Source organism: Aethina tumida, chromosome 5, assembly GCF_024364675.1.
Source record: "Aethina tumida isolate Nest 87 chromosome 5, icAetTumi1.1, whole genome shotgun sequence".
In the NCBI taxonomy this organism is placed as follows: domain Eukaryota; kingdom Metazoa; phylum Arthropoda; class Insecta; order Coleoptera; family Nitidulidae; genus Aethina; species Aethina tumida.
In genome coordinates, this window is record NC_065439.1 from 21082033 (window position 1) to 21101696 (window position 19664).

Sequence of the window (19664 nt, forward strand, 5' to 3'; positions counted from 1 at the left end):
ATAATTCAGCGTTACCAAAACTGAGACAAACAAGTAGTAATGGCAACAAGGAGTTTTCGGCTAAATAAGGTAGTCGTTTCCCATATTACTAAAAAAATTAGAGAAACTGGCCAAGTGATAGCTAAGAAAAAAATTGTCATCAACTGAAATTAACACCAACCTTGAGGAAATGGGACTTGCTAAAATTAGTTCATTGACTATTAAAAGATGGGGGTCTGTTTGACCCCAGACTTACAAAAACAACACTGGTTTCTATTACAAATGCTTCTATTAAACATCCTACAGGAATAAAATTACACATAAAGTGTAGTATAGTGCATAAAACAGCTAACGTTAATTAACATTTTTATAAAATTAAATAAAAATTAATTAATTTTGTTGATGTTATTAATAAAGCAGTAATTTTAAGCCAATTATTAAATTTTTAAATTGGAAATCATACTTTTATTACCTAATCTGGAAGACATAAACTGTCTTCAACCAATAAATCAAAATCAGAGCACTTAAGTCTTGTGAGGACATTTTCGTCAAAGTGGAAACAATTGATTACCAAATAAAATTACACTTCAATAAGCTAATCTGAGACCATAATAAACAATTGAATATATCAATTTATACCTTTCAACAAATAAATCATAGACAAACTTGCGTCAAAATCGCAGAATATAAGTCTACTCAGAATCGCATCTTAACGTGAGTCTAATTACACATAAATATAAAAACCGCATAATGCAGTTCCCATATGGAAGAAGCAAAAATAATAAAAAAAAAAAACTCGATCAACGCGGATCTACAAGCAACGGCGAGAGATAAACCATGGCTCGGTAACGAGCATTAAAATAATGCGATAATATAAGAGAGTGGGACTTCTGATTGCACACTCTATTACAACAAATACCGTCCCGTTAGTACCGCGCTAGCAGCGATTTAGGTAAGGTACCGCGTGCGTGCGTCCGTGTCCGTTTCGAAAATAATGCGCGCGTACTTCGAAGCGTCGTCGCCAAACATGTGCGAGGGAACTAAAGTGTGGACTGCCCCGTCCGTTTGAGGTTTGCGTTTGTTGTTAATTGCACCTAGAGCCGCGTGTAGGAACAAATTGCAGACAATCTTTTAATAATGGAAGTGAACGGTCAGAAGCAGACCATCAGTTTGCAGTTCAACGCGAACAAAAGCAAAATACCAGTCAAAACGGCCGACGAAACTGGTTTAGTTATGAAGGACATCAAACCGAGCGTGCTGCCCAAAAGGGCGCGATGTGACAAACGCGACTGTGATAACGAGTTCAGTGAGAAGGATTGCCTCACCATCGAGGAGGAGCCGAACCAGAGGTCTCCCTCGCCGGCCGAATCGCTGAAGAAACTGACGAAGATCGGCGTGCACACCGACGTGCCGTCGAGGAACCACTCGAGACCGGGGAGTCCCAGCTTCAGGCGCGAGAACAGCGTCAGGTCGCTGAAGAACTACCATCACGTGCACATGATGAACGACCTGAACAAACCGTCGAGCAGCGACTCGGGAAGTCATGTTTCGAAGCCGTTTTCGGATGCCGCGTCCGTCAGGTCCTGGGCGTCCGTGGGGATGGGGTCCACCGATGGGAAGAAGATGATCGTGAGGAGGGTGCCCACTTCGCCCGTCGAGCTCTTCAACATTGTCAATCCTCCGACGTAAGTGTTGATGTCGATCATGATAAAATTGTTCTCGTGAACTGTGATTAATGTCTGAGGTATTTATTGTATTTACATGGCGTTAGATGTTCTAAGATCCGGTGAATCCTTTCCACGAATTTTTGTTAAATAAAAGATGTTGAAAGCAATTGTTGCATTTAGATGAGATAAAATCATCTTAGAGAAGTTTATTTATATTCTATATTCAAAGTTAAAAGGTCGTTGAGATCAAATCCATTCTAGGCACTGTCTTCAAATTCATTAATCAGTAAGTGAGTGATAAACTCTTTGCATCACAATATTATGGTTAGCCAAAAACTGGTGATTTCTGAATGACTTTCCTAATTTATAATGTGCAAAATAATGTAATCAAACATATTTATTAAAGGAATAGAAAAAGGAAAGTTTATTTGTTGATAATAATTTGAAACAACCATTCTAATTTGAATTTCTAAAACGAAAAACAACATTTATTTATATGATACTTTAAAAACATATTTCATAATACTGAATTTGGAGCATTATTTCTTTTTGATTTATTACCATCAAAGTGAAGATATGTAAGTATGACTCAACGAAACAATTACTTAAATTAAAGTGAGTTGTTAAAATTGTTTTTTTGAATTTAATTGTGTAAGGAAATTAACGTTTTCCAAATTATTCTGCACTCATTACCTTTTAATGGCATTTTAATTCGAAAAGTGGATTTTTGCACATTTTTCCATTAAAACAATAAAAATTGCTGCATTCTTGACATCACACTTTTAATAATAGTATAAACAAACTTGACTAGACCTTAATCCCACACTTCGCTCAATTATTTTCATAAAACACTTGTCATTTCAAAGCCTTACTTATGATTAACTTAAATTTTAAGAAATGTTTGTGTATAAGTAATAAACGACTTATTTCTGTATTATCTTTATGATCGACAGTTTGATAAAATAAATGTTCAGTGTATGTTTATAAATAATTGTTGTTACTATTATGTCCTTAACTGTGGCTTTAAAAAACGATTAATTAAGTTAAACAAACAGTATTTATTGTCAGAAATGTTGGTCAAAACACTTCCTGATGTTTCCTCGTTGAGTCACAACACCTTAGTAACTAGATCAAGTCTCACGCTATGAAAATAAGCGTGATCATGTTAACCACAAGATAAAATTGTTAATCAAATTTTACCGCAATAACTTGGTAAATGCGCACTATTCAAACAACACCACAAATTGGAATTAAATTTTCAAAGGTAACTTACAACGAGATAAACTCACTGACCTTTATAACGCAGGCAGAAATTGAAATTCGATTTGATTACTGAATGACTGAATGAGATGAGACGTTTACGATTTAGTTTACGACACAAACAAACAAATAAAAATTTTGATTGATGACTTGATCTCGTTTTTAGCCATGACACTGCCCCGTTCCGACGTGAGAACAGTGTCAGATCGTTGAAGAACTTCCACCACATGCACATGATAAACGAACTGTGCAAACCGGCTAGCGATTACGGCAACCACCTGTCGGAGCCCTACTCGGATGCCGCGTCCGTCCGGTCCTGGGCATCCGTCGGTATGGGCTCCACTGACGGTAAAAAAATGATCGTGAGGAGGGTGCCCACTTCGCCCGTCGAACTTTTCAATATCGTTAATACTCAACTGTAAGTTTTTGATTTTGGGTTTGCCTATATGGATTTGGTTTTGGTTTTGGTGGTGTTCATTATGCTTGGATGTTGGGTTTTATTGGTTTTTATTGGTGGAGGACTTTTTTTTTAAATCTACAATCTTGAATTGTTTATTTATGATCATCTCGTCCAAACTAATATTTATAGAAAACATATGATAGAAATATCAAGGAATATTGCACATGTTATTCAAATGTGATAAATTAATAAGATTATCATAATTAGATTTTTAATTAAGTTATTTATAACTCTATTTATGCTAAGTTTAAAATAGTATTGTAACCACATGTCTTTTAATATTTTCTAATTAATTATAAATATATGAAATTTTTCAATAATAACTCCAATTTATTTTTCAATTTATTGCTACGTGTAATACAGGAATTAGACAATTAATAATTTTTAAATTTTCTGGTAAGTTCTTGGTAACTTTTCATACTGCCAACTTATAAACAGTGTTTGTTTACAGTCATATACAGGTTACATATACGAAAATAACCTAACCTAAAAATAAACATGGTGCCACACTGACGAAAAATTGTTATATGTTTTAAATAATTTGGAGAATAAATTGGATTGGAAGTAAATTATTAAAAATATTAAAATTACAATAAATCTAAATACAGTAGATTTTTTGGATGTTGGTTTTAATGCCATTTATTATGTTTGGATATTGAGGATTATTAGCTTTTATGGGTTGACGTTTCAGTTTCTAAGGATCCTATACAAACTATTATTTAAAATAGATTTTTAATACTTTTTCATTAATTATAATTACATATGAAATTTGCATAATTGCAGATACATAATTTTTCAATAGTAAAATCAATTTATTGTCCAATTTTGAGACGTTAAATTTGCTGCTACGTACAATATAGGAATTGGCTCAATAAAAATTTAACAAGCTATACTTTTCTAGTGTTCTTAGCAACCTTTCGTAGTACCAACTTATAAAGAAATTTTGTTTATAACATATATGTTTGGTTACATATACGAAAATAATCTAACCTAAAAATAAATATGTTGGTCACACTGGCGAATAATTATAATATGTTTAAAATACATATTGCTGTCAATAATTTGGACAATAAATTGGTGTGACTATTAAATCCTCTAATTACCTTTTAATCAATAAATATACGGAAATAATTTCAAAATGATTTGATTTTAATCCACACACATATGATAGAAATTAAATTAAAGTTACACATATAATTTAAATGTAATAAATTAAATGGATAATCATAATTAGAATTTTGATTAGTTATTTATAAGTTTAAAATAGCCTTTTAATATTTTCTTATTAATTATAAATATATGTCCAATTTGAAATATTCAAATTATTGGCTCAAAAACTATACAAACTATACTTTTCATTATTATTCTACTAAGCTTTTAGTAATTTTTCATACTGCCAACTTAAAAACTAGGTTTGTGTACCCACATATACAGGTTACATATACGAAAATAACCTAACCTAAAAATAAATATGTTAGCCACACTGGCAAAAAATTGTAATAAGTTTAATACACTTTTGTCGATAACTTACACCATGTATATTCTATATATAGTTTATACATTTTAGTTTTTTTTTCAATCCAACAAACGAATTAGTAACACTAAAAATATTTGAAACATAACACTACCTACCTAGTAATTAAAATAAATTTGAAACATTGAAATAAATTTCTAGCTTAAAATTGTTTGAATTGACTCAAAATATTTGAATAAGTTAAACTAGCCTTATTTAATCAGAAGTGTAAATAAATGTTATAAATATTATCTCATTTTATCAATATTTACTTAAAAATACGGGGATAAAATATTATTTTCATTAATTATGCACGAAATTTTGATGTTAAGTGCTGAAATTTACATAAATTCTTTTGTACTTCCTTAAAATACGTCTAATAATTTATTTATTTTGGCCTTATAACACTGATATATAAATTAAAACAATAAAATTATTCTTTGAATATCAGTTGAGCAATAATTGATAAATAAGCCAAGAATCTCTATCTTATCTAGTTATAGATTTTTAAAATATGTTTTCTAATATTTTTTACAAATTATTTGAAATGACCTGCTTTATTTTATTTAATGTTTTAAATTATTACAATACATAAATTAATAGACTATTAATTAAAAAAATATTAATAAAAATAAGAAAGCTAAGAATGATATTATTTATAAATAATTCTGTTTGATAAAATTTACCACAAACGATCTTATAATTTTCCAATTAATTATTTTGTTTAATTATATTTTTATTTAAAGTTAATGAATCTGTTATTATAAATAACAATGATCTTTTTCAAGGAACTTAAACAATTTCAAAGTTTAGTGGATATCCTTGAGCATTATTTTAATATTATTAAAACTCTTGTAATAAATTTTAAATTAAATTAATTGTAGGTACGAAAGAAAGTATCTTAAACCAATCAAAACATTTAAAGATCGTGTGAACAGTTTGCCAATGTTCAATTGCAAGTCCACAACTGTAAGCTCATAACTCACCTTTAACTGAATTGTTTATTTGTTTAGAGCCAGTTTGTACAAACTAAACACGCCATTAAATATTACTATCTATATAATAAATATTCACTATAAATAGACTTTAAATAAAATATTCTGCACTTACTTTTAGCTAATATATTCAAAATAACAGCCTATTGTCTGGTCGACATAAAACGTACATAGTTATAGCAAAAGCGCATTAAAATGTTTCCTTGAATGATTGATTAGGTTAGTCACAACATTCGTACGATGCATTTTATGAGATTACTACGAAAATACTCAGAAATGATAGTGAATTAATCCGAATGTCAATTAATCTCCTCAACTAACACTCCAATTGTACTAAAGTGATTCTCGATTCAGGTTGGCAACAATTCGATCAACAAATAATATTTAATCGGTAACTGTAAATTAAATTACCCAGATCAGTATTTACAAACATGCGACTTAAACCTTGGTTAATGTCACACTCAGTTTACATCAATAAACGTGTAATTAACGCTTTTACAATTTGCACGACGACCCCTCAAACAATTTTTGCTTATGACAACAAGACGTTAGACTAAAATATGATTTCCTGCCATATAAATTTGCGCTATCTCCTTGATTTACAACGACGAAAAGTTCCTGCGACACAATACGCCACCAAAGACACCAGTTGTGGTCGACCCGTCGTACGGTGGCTAATTTATTTTATACGGGTGATAAAGTAATTTTTGCTGACGGAAATGGTCGGCCAGTTTTTGACCAGGAATCAGTATTCGTACTCGAGCAGCGTCGGATGTTACGGCTCCGCAGTGTGAGTTATTTTATTAAATATTTTTGTCCGGTACATTCTGTTAGGCATTCCCCATTAACAAATTTAGAATGTATAATTAGCTTAAGCACGTTGGACTATTTATATTGGTAGACGGACCCGTTTTTCCTCAATTTTATATTTTTAGGTTTTGGCCACATTCACAGTGACCTTTACGCTTAAGTTTATCGGTGGCTTTGCCAGACAAGCGCTTATTTAGAACGAATCTTCGTCGTACCGCGAAGATCAACGTTCCGGTCTGCCATTTGGAGAATAAAGCACATTCGGTGCTTCATTATTTAGCTGACAATGCGTGACGGCGTAATGTAAATAACGAAATTCGTCGTCCTTTGTACGAACATTTGCCGCATCCTGTCCGTAAATTGGCCTTAACTCAACTAAGAAATTGTTGCGGACCCCAAAACAAACCTGGCCTCGTTACAAACTTTCTACGCGAAATTAATTATTTCGCCAATAAACTCTGTTAACCCCGCAGTTCCAATTAATTTACACATAAAACGGCGTGGCCGTTAAACTAGTTACTAGTTCCATTGTCCGTCGGCGAGAGTTACAACCGGCCGTTTGAATGCGAGATTCACTTGCTGCTAATTGCAAAACTAGAAAATATTATATTAATGCCGCTAAGCAATTTTACATTCCACGTACAATAGGAAAATTGACCGGCAAGGTCAATTTTTAAACGTAATCATCCCGTGGTGCAGGAAATAACCGCTTTAGTGCTGCATGTCCGTTACAAATTATTAAATTTTTGTCCGTGACTGATTGGCCACCGCACATGTGAACTGTTACAGGTGGTACGATACGACAAATATTTTACTTTGTTAAAACTAGTTTTTAAACAAACAGGTGTATTTGCCAATTTTTATTTCGTCCATAAATCTATTTTGGGTTATCGTTTGATAGATTTATCAGACCTTCTTCTTTTCATTTCAAACTTATTTATATAATTGTTTACTTTAATTTTTTTCTGTAATATTTTAATGGGTGCTTCACAAGTTACTTCTTCGATTTTCTGGAATAACACTAAGGTTTGTAGTGTGTGTGTCACCCCGCAAAATACTAATTTACCTTATTACTTTAATTTAATTTCTGAATTTTGATTCGTCCAGTTTATTCCGTAATTTTCTATTACATTATTCATGACTCATTTTATAAATTAGATTAGATTATTTGATTTGTTTGATTTTCTTCTAATTCTTGGAGTTCTGTATCATGACTCATTTGATAAATTAGATTATATTATTTGATTCGTTTGATTTTCTTCTTCTTTCTATTAATACGTTATTTATTTTTTTTATTATCATTTTTTTTGTATATTTCATCACAAAATATTAATTCTTTAAATTTATTTGAATTTTTCTTATTTGCTTATTTAATTCCTGCATTAATGTTATATTACTTAGTATGTACAGTATCTTAATTTTTTTTGTATTTTTTATCAGTTTTTTTCGATGTTCTCTTCATGAATATTATTTTTTTTTTTTAATTTTTGTTCCTTTATTTGAATTTTTCTTGTTTCTTCAAATAATTCATATTATTTGTTGATAGTTTTGTTATTCTTCTTTCTTTTCATTTTAGACCTAATTTTATTATGAATTTAATTATTTTTTAGTACATTTTTTTTTAATCTTTTTTCAAATTAGTAGATTTATTTCTGTTTTTTAATTTTTTTATATTTTTTTATCAGTTAAATTTTTCCCTCGAGATATTACTTCTCTAGTTTCAGTTGTTTAATTTGAATTTTTCTTATTTCTTCAATTATTTAATTTATATTATTGTTTGACATTTTTATCATTCTTTTTTTTCTTCATTTTGTAATTAGTTAAATTTGTTTTTAATTATTTTAATGGTCTGGTACTCATTTTACTACATTTAATTTTCTTTTAATTTCTGAAGTAATATTAAATTCTGTAGTGCGTACACTTTCTTCATTCTTCTTTCTAATTAGTACATTTAATTCTGTATTTTAAGTTTTTTGTATTTTTTATGTTTTTAATCAGGTATATTTCTTAATGTCCCCTTCTGAGATATTACTTCTTTAGTTTTAGTTCATCAATTTGAATATTTCTAATTTCTTTAATTATTTAATTTATCTTATTGTTTGACAGTTTTATCAGCCTTCTTTCTCTTCATTTTATGATTATCTAAATTTTTTGATAGCCTGGTCATTTTACTACATTTGATTTTCTTTTCATTTCTTGACTTCTTTGTTCTTTAGTTTTTTGGAGAGCTTATATTTTAGTTTATTTGATTTTTTTTTAATTTTAAATTTTCTTGTTTCTTCCATATCACTCAAAATATTTATTTTATTTTATTAATTTATAGTTTTATTATTCACTCATTTAATTGTAAATTTCTATTAAGTTAAAAGAATTCGAGAATATTTTTGACAGCTTATACACAACTCAATTCCTTTCATTTTCTTTAATAATACATTAATATCTGTACATGTTTTCACTAATTTCTATAGTTTTCTATTTTTAATCAGTTTTACTTTTCAATTTTCACTCACGGAACAATCTAATTATGATTTGGACAAAGAACTTCCAGAAGCAATTGCATCACACCACCATCATCATCATTAAGAAATTAATTGCTTCACTTTCATAAGTATCACTTCAGCATTCCTGACATGTAATTGCTCAAGTAATACCACGTTGAAAATTCGATTTCGTTACATAAACCATACATGTGTAAATACATGCACTAAAAATAGAATCAAAAAATACATGCAAGAGATAAAACGCATCAAACCGTAAACAAACTAGTCGTTAAACATTAAATTCGGAAAATCTGACGGATCAGCTTTTCGAGTTGCATTTTATATATTTGCCGTTGCGATAAAAACTTAACAATGAAACAACTAGTTTACATCTGTGCCAAGTACAAGGCGTCAGTAATCCAGTTTATTTATGACAGATGAAAAAATATTTAATAACCGGGTAAAGGACTGTTTACAATCAGATATCCTACCGTCTTTTTTGATTGACTGATAAATGGAGTCGTGCGTATGAAAATAAAAAAAGAACGTTCGAAAACAATGGCTTCGGACGCATTAAACTCAAATAAAACAGTCACGAGGACGGCATGTAAATGCAGATAAAATAAAAATGTTGTTATTACAATATTTAATTATAAACTTGGGACCTTCCTCGGGAAAAATCTCGACAGATCAAACAATCGTTATATACATGCCCGGACTACCAATTAAAAATCACCTGACCTCCGGGAAACGATGGATTTAGATTTCATTTTTAATTACAGGGACGAATCAGGTTAATTACCACGTCAGTTAGACATAAAAAGAAAGTAATATGTATTGAATAATTGGTGTAAACATTGGATTTTGTTTTCCATGGCGTTTCATTATCACGTCGAGATTAAAATCAGTGAGGTAAACATGGAATAATAAATAATTAGCGCTTAATTTGTCACATGAAGACTGGATGACGGAGTTTGCACAATGGAACGGCAAATATTTGCGCATCCTTTAAAAATAAATTACTTTGCAATAACGCCATAATTTATTATACAAATAAATTAATTTAAAATATATAATAATAACCTTAACATCAAAAACTTAATCCACTTATAATAACTGGTTGATTAGTAAACAGAAAAATTATATTATATCCTTGGGGTTCGCTTTTTACGAAAACGGGCAATGGAAATTGGCTAATTTCGGTTTAAATGATACTAATCGTTTTCCGCAAAGCAAATTGTCTGTTCGCGTTGTGTGGTGCAAAGGAAATTACGTGAGCCGTTTCCGTTGCGGTCTCTGTTAGAAGTTATGTTTTCCTTAGAGAGTAATACAACAATTAAGACCTTTTATGGCATTTAGAGTGGAACGGGCTACGTGAAGTTGGATGATGTGATAATTAAGAAAGTAACAGCACTTTTTAAGTCATGACAATTAACGCCTTTAAACAATTCTATTAGTTAGTTTTCTTTATTTTATTTTATTTTATTTTTTGAGATCAATTAAAGCCACGACGTCTGCTTAATCCACATAATCTAAGATAATAATGCAGTGTTGTGAAAGGTGGAATCTCAGATTAATTAATACGATTAATTTAAATATGCATGTAATAGTAGCCATAATTATAGCAATTTATTAAAAAAACATTAAAAATATGAGTTGTTCTACTTGAAATGTGTGCCACTATTTATAGTGTTTATTGTTTTTTCTGTGTTTGTTATGTTCACTATGCAGTTAGTCAATTTAATTTGCACTTTAAAGAAAGAAATTCGACAAGTAGATGTCAAAAAACAATCAATTCTCATCAATAATTGAAATTAAACCTAAAACTAGTGAGGGTGTACTACTTAAATAGAATGCAATTAGATATAATATTTATTGTTTTTTCTATTATAATTGTTATTGTCAACTATACAGCTAATTAATATAATTTTACTTTTTAAAAAACTGAAAGAAACAGGTGGAAATAAGTCTTGTTGGAATTAATCGAAGGACTATGAGAAGAAGGTTAGAGGATGAGTGTTTGATTGGCCCCACAACTGGACAAAAAATAACGGTTCTTCTTATGGGGACAAGAGTACACAAAACGTTTATTATATGCTCTGTGAAACAAGATGGTAGTTTAGTGGTGGCATGGGAATGCTTTTATGATTTGGGGGTACTACCCCTTCATCTTATAGAAGGACACAGACCGATTTATGTACATGGATACAGTAGTGATCATTATTACAACTACTTTTTAAATCGTTATAATTCTTCTTACAGTTTCACTTCGACCTATGATTAAACAATTATAAAAAGCAAGAGACCGCTAGTAAATAATCGATTTAAATTCACAGATAGCAAAGAAACACCATCAAGTAAAAAGTTGCTATAATTTTGTCCATTGAAAAGTAAAAAAAAAAACAACATTAATTTTAATACATTTTAATATAGTTCTATAATTGCTTCTATTTTGTTCCCATATATTGAAAACAATTATGTGGAATTGGTTTAATTTATTAATATTAAATTAAAATATAGGTAACATTTTATAGAATAAGAATATACAGTATTGGCAGAATGTAGAGAAACCTTTTTAAAATTCAAATAACTTTTGTCCTGATTTTATTTAAAAAAATGTATATTAAAAATTAACTTTCCATTATAAATTTAATTAATTTACTGATCATTATTTATTTTGGGCAGGAAAAAAGTAGAGCCAACATATGCTATTTAAAGTTTTATTACTACAAATAATTTGTAATTAGTATTTTAATTAATTCTACAATAATATATTGTATAATTCCCATTATTATGAATAACTTCTAAACACCTTTTTTTCATGAAAAGCAACAGATAATAATTAAAAATTATTGTGAATTTTGTAGAGATTAGTGACATTTAGTAAAAAGTGGCTCTACTTTTTGCCAGCTGAATATTTAGTTTTTTGATTTGGAACTGAATTTTAGTACAAGAAATATTCATTGATATATTTGTATAGAGTGTGTTCAAAATTGGTATAAATTATATTAATTGCTCTACTTTCTGCCAATACTACAGTAGTTTTTGGAATACAGAATAAATCAACATTAGTAGCAGTTCTCATTAAAGGAAATAGTTATGACTATAATAATTAATATTGGCCACAGTTTACAATATTAGAAATTATGCAAACGAATGCAAATGTTGAGGTTTTTAGAATAAATGCTCATCAACGCAAATTTATATCACACACTAATATTATTGTTGTGTCAAAAAAAATTCGTTATATATAAATATTTTTATCTATACCTCGCCGGTAATAAATCAATTGCAATTCCAAACTAAACACAGACACTTGTAAAATTGATTGCCTTATCTGTCTTTCAGTATTTTTATCCAGATTAACTGGTGCAATTCACATAGCACGTTTAACACATGCAAATTTTGCACGCAATTGAAAAATTGCATGGGAACCTGCACTTAAAACATTGGCTCTATTAAATAATGATTTGTAAACGACTCAAATTGAATTAATAAAGTGCCCACAATACCCTCGGACGTTAATTATTTTATGTTAACGTAATTTGTGTTTGTTTTTTTTTTTCGGATTCTACTTAACACATCGCACAAGTGTTAATTACGATTTAATCTGTGTATAAAAAGATGGTTAGGCGTGAAATCGTTTAGTCGCAGTGGTTTTGCGCCGTCAGAATCTGAACGATGAGCAAAAAAATCGTAGACTACATAATACCGTTTTATCTGAGGTAAATGCGCTGATACTTTTTAGTTAATTAATCGCTGAGGTTTCTTACTTGACCCACCGTTCGAATCTACTGCTCCCTTTCGTAATTTTGTGCCGCACAAAAATGTCCCTGTGTTGAACAATAGTTATACAGTCATGTCGTATGACTGGGCGTAAAATTTTTGCTCCTATCCGACCAACCATTGCCGTGTTGTATAAATGCACAACGAATATTTATTACCTACGGTATAAATTGCACATTACGTCTCTTTAATCTACCAGTCACAAACCGTAATTACTGTTTACATCCAAACACATAACGTTAATTGTATCGTTTGTAATTACGGTGCCAACCTGCCGTTGAATAAAATAAGCGTTTGCAAAATGAATTGTTTGTCCTTTTGTTGTTATACCCAATTGATTGTTTACATATCGCCGACAACAACGTTTCGTAAACGCTCTCCGCAATAATTCATCGCAGGTCGAGAGCAGCGGAGATTTTTTAATTAGCCGCACACATCCTCAGATTAATTACTTCGTGTCGAGAACACAATGCGTTTCATTCGTGCCGAATATTATCGTGGAATTGCCATCGAAACGTCAGCCATCCGTATTCGAGTTAATTACGACAAAAATCCGACAATGGAACGTGCATCAACAAAAAAATAACCGACTGCAAATTGCGAAAATACGTGTCCACGTTTTTAAATTGGATCATGTGTTAAAAAAAAAATGTGCATGTGCTTTAATTATTCTTGTAGGTTTGACGCGTTTCAACCTTCTGTATAAATTTTGCATAGTTCAATTCAATGTTTTACCTTGCCATACTTAACTGATGAATGTCAATAAATTTGTTACATGTTGTCTATTTAAACACGCACTCGCACCTGTTTAAGTTTTGTGTAATTTAGTATTTTTCTCTAAATTGTGTTTTTGGTTGGTTAAGCTATCCTCAATTATGGAGTAACAACTCAAAAATCTTAGAATATTTTTGTAAATCTACATGAACTACTTAAATTTTCTTTTTTTTGTGAATATTATATGTTTTTTTAACCTCTTAAAATGTTCTTAGTTTATATTGTATTGTGAAGTTAAATGGGAAAAAATGAGTCAAGCAGTGGAACAGTTTCAAGGCGGCTTAAGACAAAGTGAGGTAGCTGAGAAGTGCTTGCCAAAGTAACATTAGATTGTTGTGGAGGTGCTTTAGAGAACAACAACTATTCAGGATTGTTTTTTGACATTAAATTGTCGAAAACCACCTTTTCTTCCAGCACCTAAGTTGTTAATGGAGTTATAACAATGTAATGTAGTCGTTAGTTGGAAAACTGTATTACATAAACCCATTCTAGAAGATAGTCACCTCTTTCCAATAGTCAATCACAGGGCAAGATTGGAATGCTATGAAGATTTTTAATACAAGTTTAGAGAAGAATGTTGATTTGGTCGAGATACTAATCGAATGAGTTTCAGGAAGTTTTTACATATGGTTAATGATTTGTGGTGGTGTCATTATTAGTGGTAGAGCTGATCTAGATTTGTGTGGTTTTTAAGTGGTTACAAAAATTGAAATAACATTCACTAACTGATTCTCCTTCCAATTGGATGACCAACGATTTAAAAAATCAAACACCAAAAGTTAAACACGTTTATGGAGACATAGTAGTAGTACTAATTGAAGACCAAATGTATCGTTTTTTTCTATAAAGATATCTTGGCAAATCATATAGTGCCCTTTGCGGATAATAATTTGCCTGTAATTTGGAAGTTTCAACATGATAACTACCCAAAATACACAACCTGGCTTGTAAAAATTTGGTATCTATATCAGATGGCATTGTTCCATGGCCCCCGCAGATTCCGGATTTAAATCCCTGTGTCTTGTCTTGACAACTCGATGAACAGGCAATGTCAAAAATTTATTATCAAAATGATTATGTTATCAAATATTAAATAAATAAACTATTTCCAAATTTATTTTGTGTAGATGACATATACTTACGTCCATGACCATTTTTTTATTTAAATGTATTTTAATAGAAAATTAAAAATGAATTAAAATTTGTTACCATACTTTTGACCACCACTATGAATTAACTTATTTATGTTTATGTTTTAAATTTAACAAATTTATTTAATTTAAATAAACATTGCGTTTTTTATATAAATATATATCTCGAAATATTAAAAAAAAATCACATACATTTCCTGTATGTGTACGTGAGATAGTTTCGCACAGTTAAACCACAAAATTACTTTCCGAAAAAAATAAAAAATAAATAAAATTTTGCGGTTGAAATTTTCCAGGAATATTCGATTAGATTTAAACAAATTAAACACATATAAACAATACTTATGCTATTGACGCCACTAATTGTTAACGAAATATGCAAATTAACTAGATAATTATATCAGATAATTTATTCTGCGAGTACTCAGCTGTCCTGAAAACGGAAGTTTTACTCAACAAGGTCGTTCATCAGCTGTATTACATAAAAATTAACCGCAAACATGTGTGTAAATTAATATACGACGCTAATAATTTGATAAAATACGTAAAAACCGTGGCATTGATGATGGTATGTTTTCGTTTTCAGACCTCCGGAAGAATACCTGTACGAAAACGGAAGCGACGATGGAAGTGGCGACGACGAGGACAGCGTTTACATAAAACCGAGAAGACAAAACTGGTCGAATAAGTTTCAGTTCGTGTTGGCCTGTGTCGGTTATAGTGTTGGACTCGGTTCGATATGGAGGTTTCCCTATCTTTGCTACAAAAGTGGCGGAGGTAAGTCTTTTGGGAAACGCGTGGCTGGGCTGAATCACTTTATATGAATAAATCAAAGCGAAATTTGTAACGCTGAGTCACCACCAATGATTTCCTTAAATGTCAGGAAATACGCCAATCCGAATTGTCTGCATCATGTGGCTTACGGGGAAACGTCGTGACGGTGTCGATTAATCCATGAAGGATCAAAAATTGTTCACCAGAATTCATTTACATAATCGTTGTAGTAATAAATGCAAATTAGTTATTAGTAATACAAACGGTCATTCAGCAACAACAATTAATCCATTAATTTTAATCTCAACTACTGTGCTCTATTCAAGAGGGTTTTTTTCTTATTTACTCTTACAGTAATTGTTAATCGTATGACTAATATTAGTCGTAGTGAATTACGTGGATTCATAAAAAAACAAAACGTTTTGCTCATGATTATGCGGCATATTCTAAAAACGTACATAGTCAAAGTAAACAGTGCGTTAAAGTGCTACAAGCAATAATAAGGCTGTAGTAAAACAAACATAATGACAATAAGTTTACCATGAATTGCAAACTAAACTTCAAAGGATCATTGAATACAAAACAGCCTTTTATTAAAGCTGACACTAATTAGTATTCTTGTAACAACTTCTAAGTAACACATTTAACATAATGTCTGAGATTTTAACATATCCTCACATCTTTATTTGAAGTCAGTCACCTCCTTTTCTTATAATTAACCACAATAGTTTAAACTGCAAAAATTGTACTAAAATCTTTGAATTTTTCCAGCTGTATTCCTTATTCCATATGCCATTCTTATGTTGATATGTGGAGTTCCCATGTTATACATGGAGTTATCAGTAGGCCAATTTACGGGGCGAGGCCCCATAGGCGCTCTGGGCCACTTGTGTCCCCTTTTCAAAGGTAAAATCCGTTTTTATTGCCTCCAGACTAACCAAAATGTGATTGAATTGATTTGAGGTCGTAAAAACGTTAATTTATTAATTGCAGGCACGGGACTGGGTAGTGTGGTGATATCGTTTTTGATGTCGACATACTACAGTGTGATAATAGCCTATGGTGTGTATTATTTTTTCACGTCATTTCGGGCAAAACAACCTTGGGAGGACTGTTCGCACCGTTGGAACACGAAAAACTGCTGGAGCACGCGTCAGCAGAAGTACGAGAAGAGCAACGACTCCCAGTCGCCGGCAGCTGAATTTTATGAGTACGATGGCCATTCATCAACGTTCAATAGTTTTTAATTTAATTTTTACCATTACAGTCATAAGGTACTGCAAATTGGTAAAGGAATTGAAGATTTTGACGTTTTGAGATGGGAACTGGTGGCGTGTCTGATTTGCGCTTGGATACTAATTTACTTCGCCATCTGGAAAAGCATCAAATCATCGGCGAAAGTGCGTTATTTTACCGCCACGTTCCCTTTCATCATCATCATAGTCCTTCTAATAAAGTCTTTAACGTTGGAAGGAGCTGGAAGTGGTATGAAGTACTTCTGGAAACCTAAGTTCGAACTGCTGCTAGATGCAAAGGTACTCCAATTCAGAAGTATTTTAAATGGATTTCTTTAAAATCAATGTTTTAGGTATGGGTAAACGCAGCCTGTCAAACATTCAACTCTATGGGTTGCGCTTTCGGTTCAATGATATGTTTCGCCAGTTACAACAAGTACAACAACAACATCCTCCACGACACAATAGCCGTGTCTTTCGTAAACGCCGTCACCAGCATATTGGTTGGAATTTTCGCGTTTGCGACGCTGGGAAACATTGCCTTCGAACAGAACACAGCCATAGAAAATGTCGTCGACGATGGTAGGTTTCTTTATATAGGGACTGACGTAACACGTGATAAATCAAAGTTTATACAGTTTTCATTGGCATATCCTGTCTAATAAAACACCAAATTAACTGGCACAGATTGTCTGATTACAATAAATCGTTTTGATGCTGTTTATTAACGAGGGGCGTATTAGTCCATACACATATTTATTTCGACATTTTCACATAACAATGCTAAATATAAATTACTTATAATTTACTTTTTACTTTTTTTTTTTTAGGCCCCGGATTGATTTTCGTGGTGTACCCCCAGGCAATGGCAAAGATGCCGGCATCACAACTCTGGGCCGTTTTCTTCTTTTTCATGCTGATCTGCCTTTCTCTGAACAGCCAAGTAATAAAATAAAGTGCCTTAATCCATAGTTAAATATAATCTCATTTAGGCTTTTTGCAGTTTGCGATTGTTGAAGTGGTAGTGACTTCAATCCAAGACGGTTTTCCCGGTTGGATCAGGAAACATCTGATGTGTCATGAAGTTTTAGTGCTCATCATTTGTGTCATCTCGTTTTTATGCGGCATTCCAAATGTTACAAAGGTAATAAATCAAAAATAAGCCGTAAAAACCAAGTAATAATTGAAATATTTGAAATAAAAAAAATATTTAATTAAAATACATATTTGTCATACAAATATAAGAGTATTTACGTAACACATGACCCATAATCTTACTTCCGACGATCCCACATTCTAAAAACTATCGCATTGCGAAATCCACAACCAACACCATATATTAACATTTATTTATAGCTAATGAATCATTCAAAATTTCTGATTGTTTTGTGTACTAAAGGACGAATTAAGTAACGAATGTGACGTGGAAAATAATTTATATGCAAAATATGTCAGTTACCTTAAAATGTGGACAAATCATATCTAAAACAGGTTCTCATTCATTTTAGATTTTAAATTACAGATACCAGACCCCAGTTTTCCTTAATAAACGTAATTTATTTCTAATAAAATTGATTACATTTTCACATAAAAAGCCAAAGCAATTAAACTCAAAGTTACACAACCTAACGTGCTCCCAATTAATTGATTGAAAACATTATTTTCAGGGTGGGATTTACTTCTTCCAACTAATTGATCATTACGCCGCTACGATATCGGTTATGTATTTGGCCTTCTTCGAAGTTATAGCGATATCTTGGTTTTATGGCGCGTACCGTTTGAGCAAGAATGTCAAAACAATGACCGGAAGACACCCGGGCATGTACATAAAGTTTTGCTGGATGTTCGCCACACCCTTGACCATATTCGCCCTGTGGGTGTTCCTGATAATAGATTTTGAACCCCCTACATACAACAACGGACAATATCATTACCCCACTTGGGCCATAGTGTTGGGCTGGATCATTTCAGCCCTCTCCATCCTCTGCATTCCGATTTACATGATTGTGGTGTTCGTAAGGTCACCCGGCGACAATTTCATAGAGGTAACACACTTTCTTATTCGCTAAACTCAATTAAACAACCTACTTGTTTCTTACAGAAACTAAAGAACTCAATCAAGTCCGATCTGTTGGAGAAGTGTCCTAAATGCGACGAGATGGATTGCGACTGCGTGATAAAAGACGAAGAGTGCGGACCAATGTTGGTCATGCACACGCCGGATATAAGAAGAGACATTTCGGTGCCATACAACATGTACAACCAACCAAGCACAATACCTCGCATTCAGAGTGCTCCCCGAATCGCTCCTAGTCCTGCAGACACCTTAAGTCAGTACGACAATGTGAACAAGCCAAACGACAGTGAAAGAAAATAAATAGGGACGTTTTGTTGGGAATGAAAAATTGTGCTTTTCTAGTTCCTAATGTATTATGTAATATTTTTATTATGCATGTAAACAAGGAACATCACAGCTTGTCTAATCAAAGCGTTCAACGCACAATTGCATACGTAAGCTATGGAAATAGCACTCAAATTGTTATGTAATTTTAGAGTAACAGATACCAGTGATATTATATCATTCCATATTGTTGAAATAATGTTATTATGTTAGACATTGTAAATATATACCATTCCTCAATGCTATTTTTAGTGTAATTTGATTTCTAGGCCTTTTATTAGATTTAGAACCAATGTATTAATAGGTAATGTATAAATTGTGATATAATTTAATTTATATAATAATTAAATATACAATTTAGAGCAAACCACATGTTATT

General features: G+C 31.6%; 1 protein-coding gene across 2 annotated transcripts; it reads left to right on the forward strand.

Annotated features, from left to right (window-relative positions):
• Positions 1–909: 909 nt before the first annotated feature.
• Positions 910–19530, forward strand: LOC109605088 (sodium- and chloride-dependent GABA transporter ine-like). 2 transcript variants are annotated; one of them, XM_049967216.1, is made up of 11 exons: positions 910–1664; positions 3073–3324; positions 15462–15652; positions 16421–16555; positions 16643–16859; positions 16917–17184; positions 17238–17466; positions 17715–17827; positions 17888–18028; positions 18552–18929; positions 18986–19530. In XM_049967216.1, exons 1-11 carry the CDS (start codon positions 1117–1119, stop codon positions 19259–19261), a joined length of 2748 nt encoding a protein of 915 aa, XP_049823173.1. In that variant the 5' UTR covers positions 910–1116; the 3' UTR covers positions 19262–19530. The 2 variants fall into 2 exon arrangements, with proteins under 2 accessions (XP_049823173.1, XP_049823175.1); XM_049967218.1 differs by lacking the exon at positions 3073–3324.
• Positions 19531–19664: the final 134 nt, after the last annotated feature.

Coding starts and splice junctions, on each gene's coding strand:
- LOC109605088 (XM_049967216.1), top strand. CDS start 1,117: ATGGAAGTGAACGGTCAGAAGCAGACCATCAGTTTGCAGTTCAACGCG. Junction 1,665..3,072: donor AACATTGTCAATCCTCCGAC/GTAAGTGTTGAT, acceptor TCTCGTTTTTAG/CCATGACACTGCCCCGTTCC. Junction 18,930..18,985: donor CCGGCGACAATTTCATAGAG/GTAACACACTTT, acceptor TGTTTCTTACAG/AAACTAAAGAACTCAATCAA.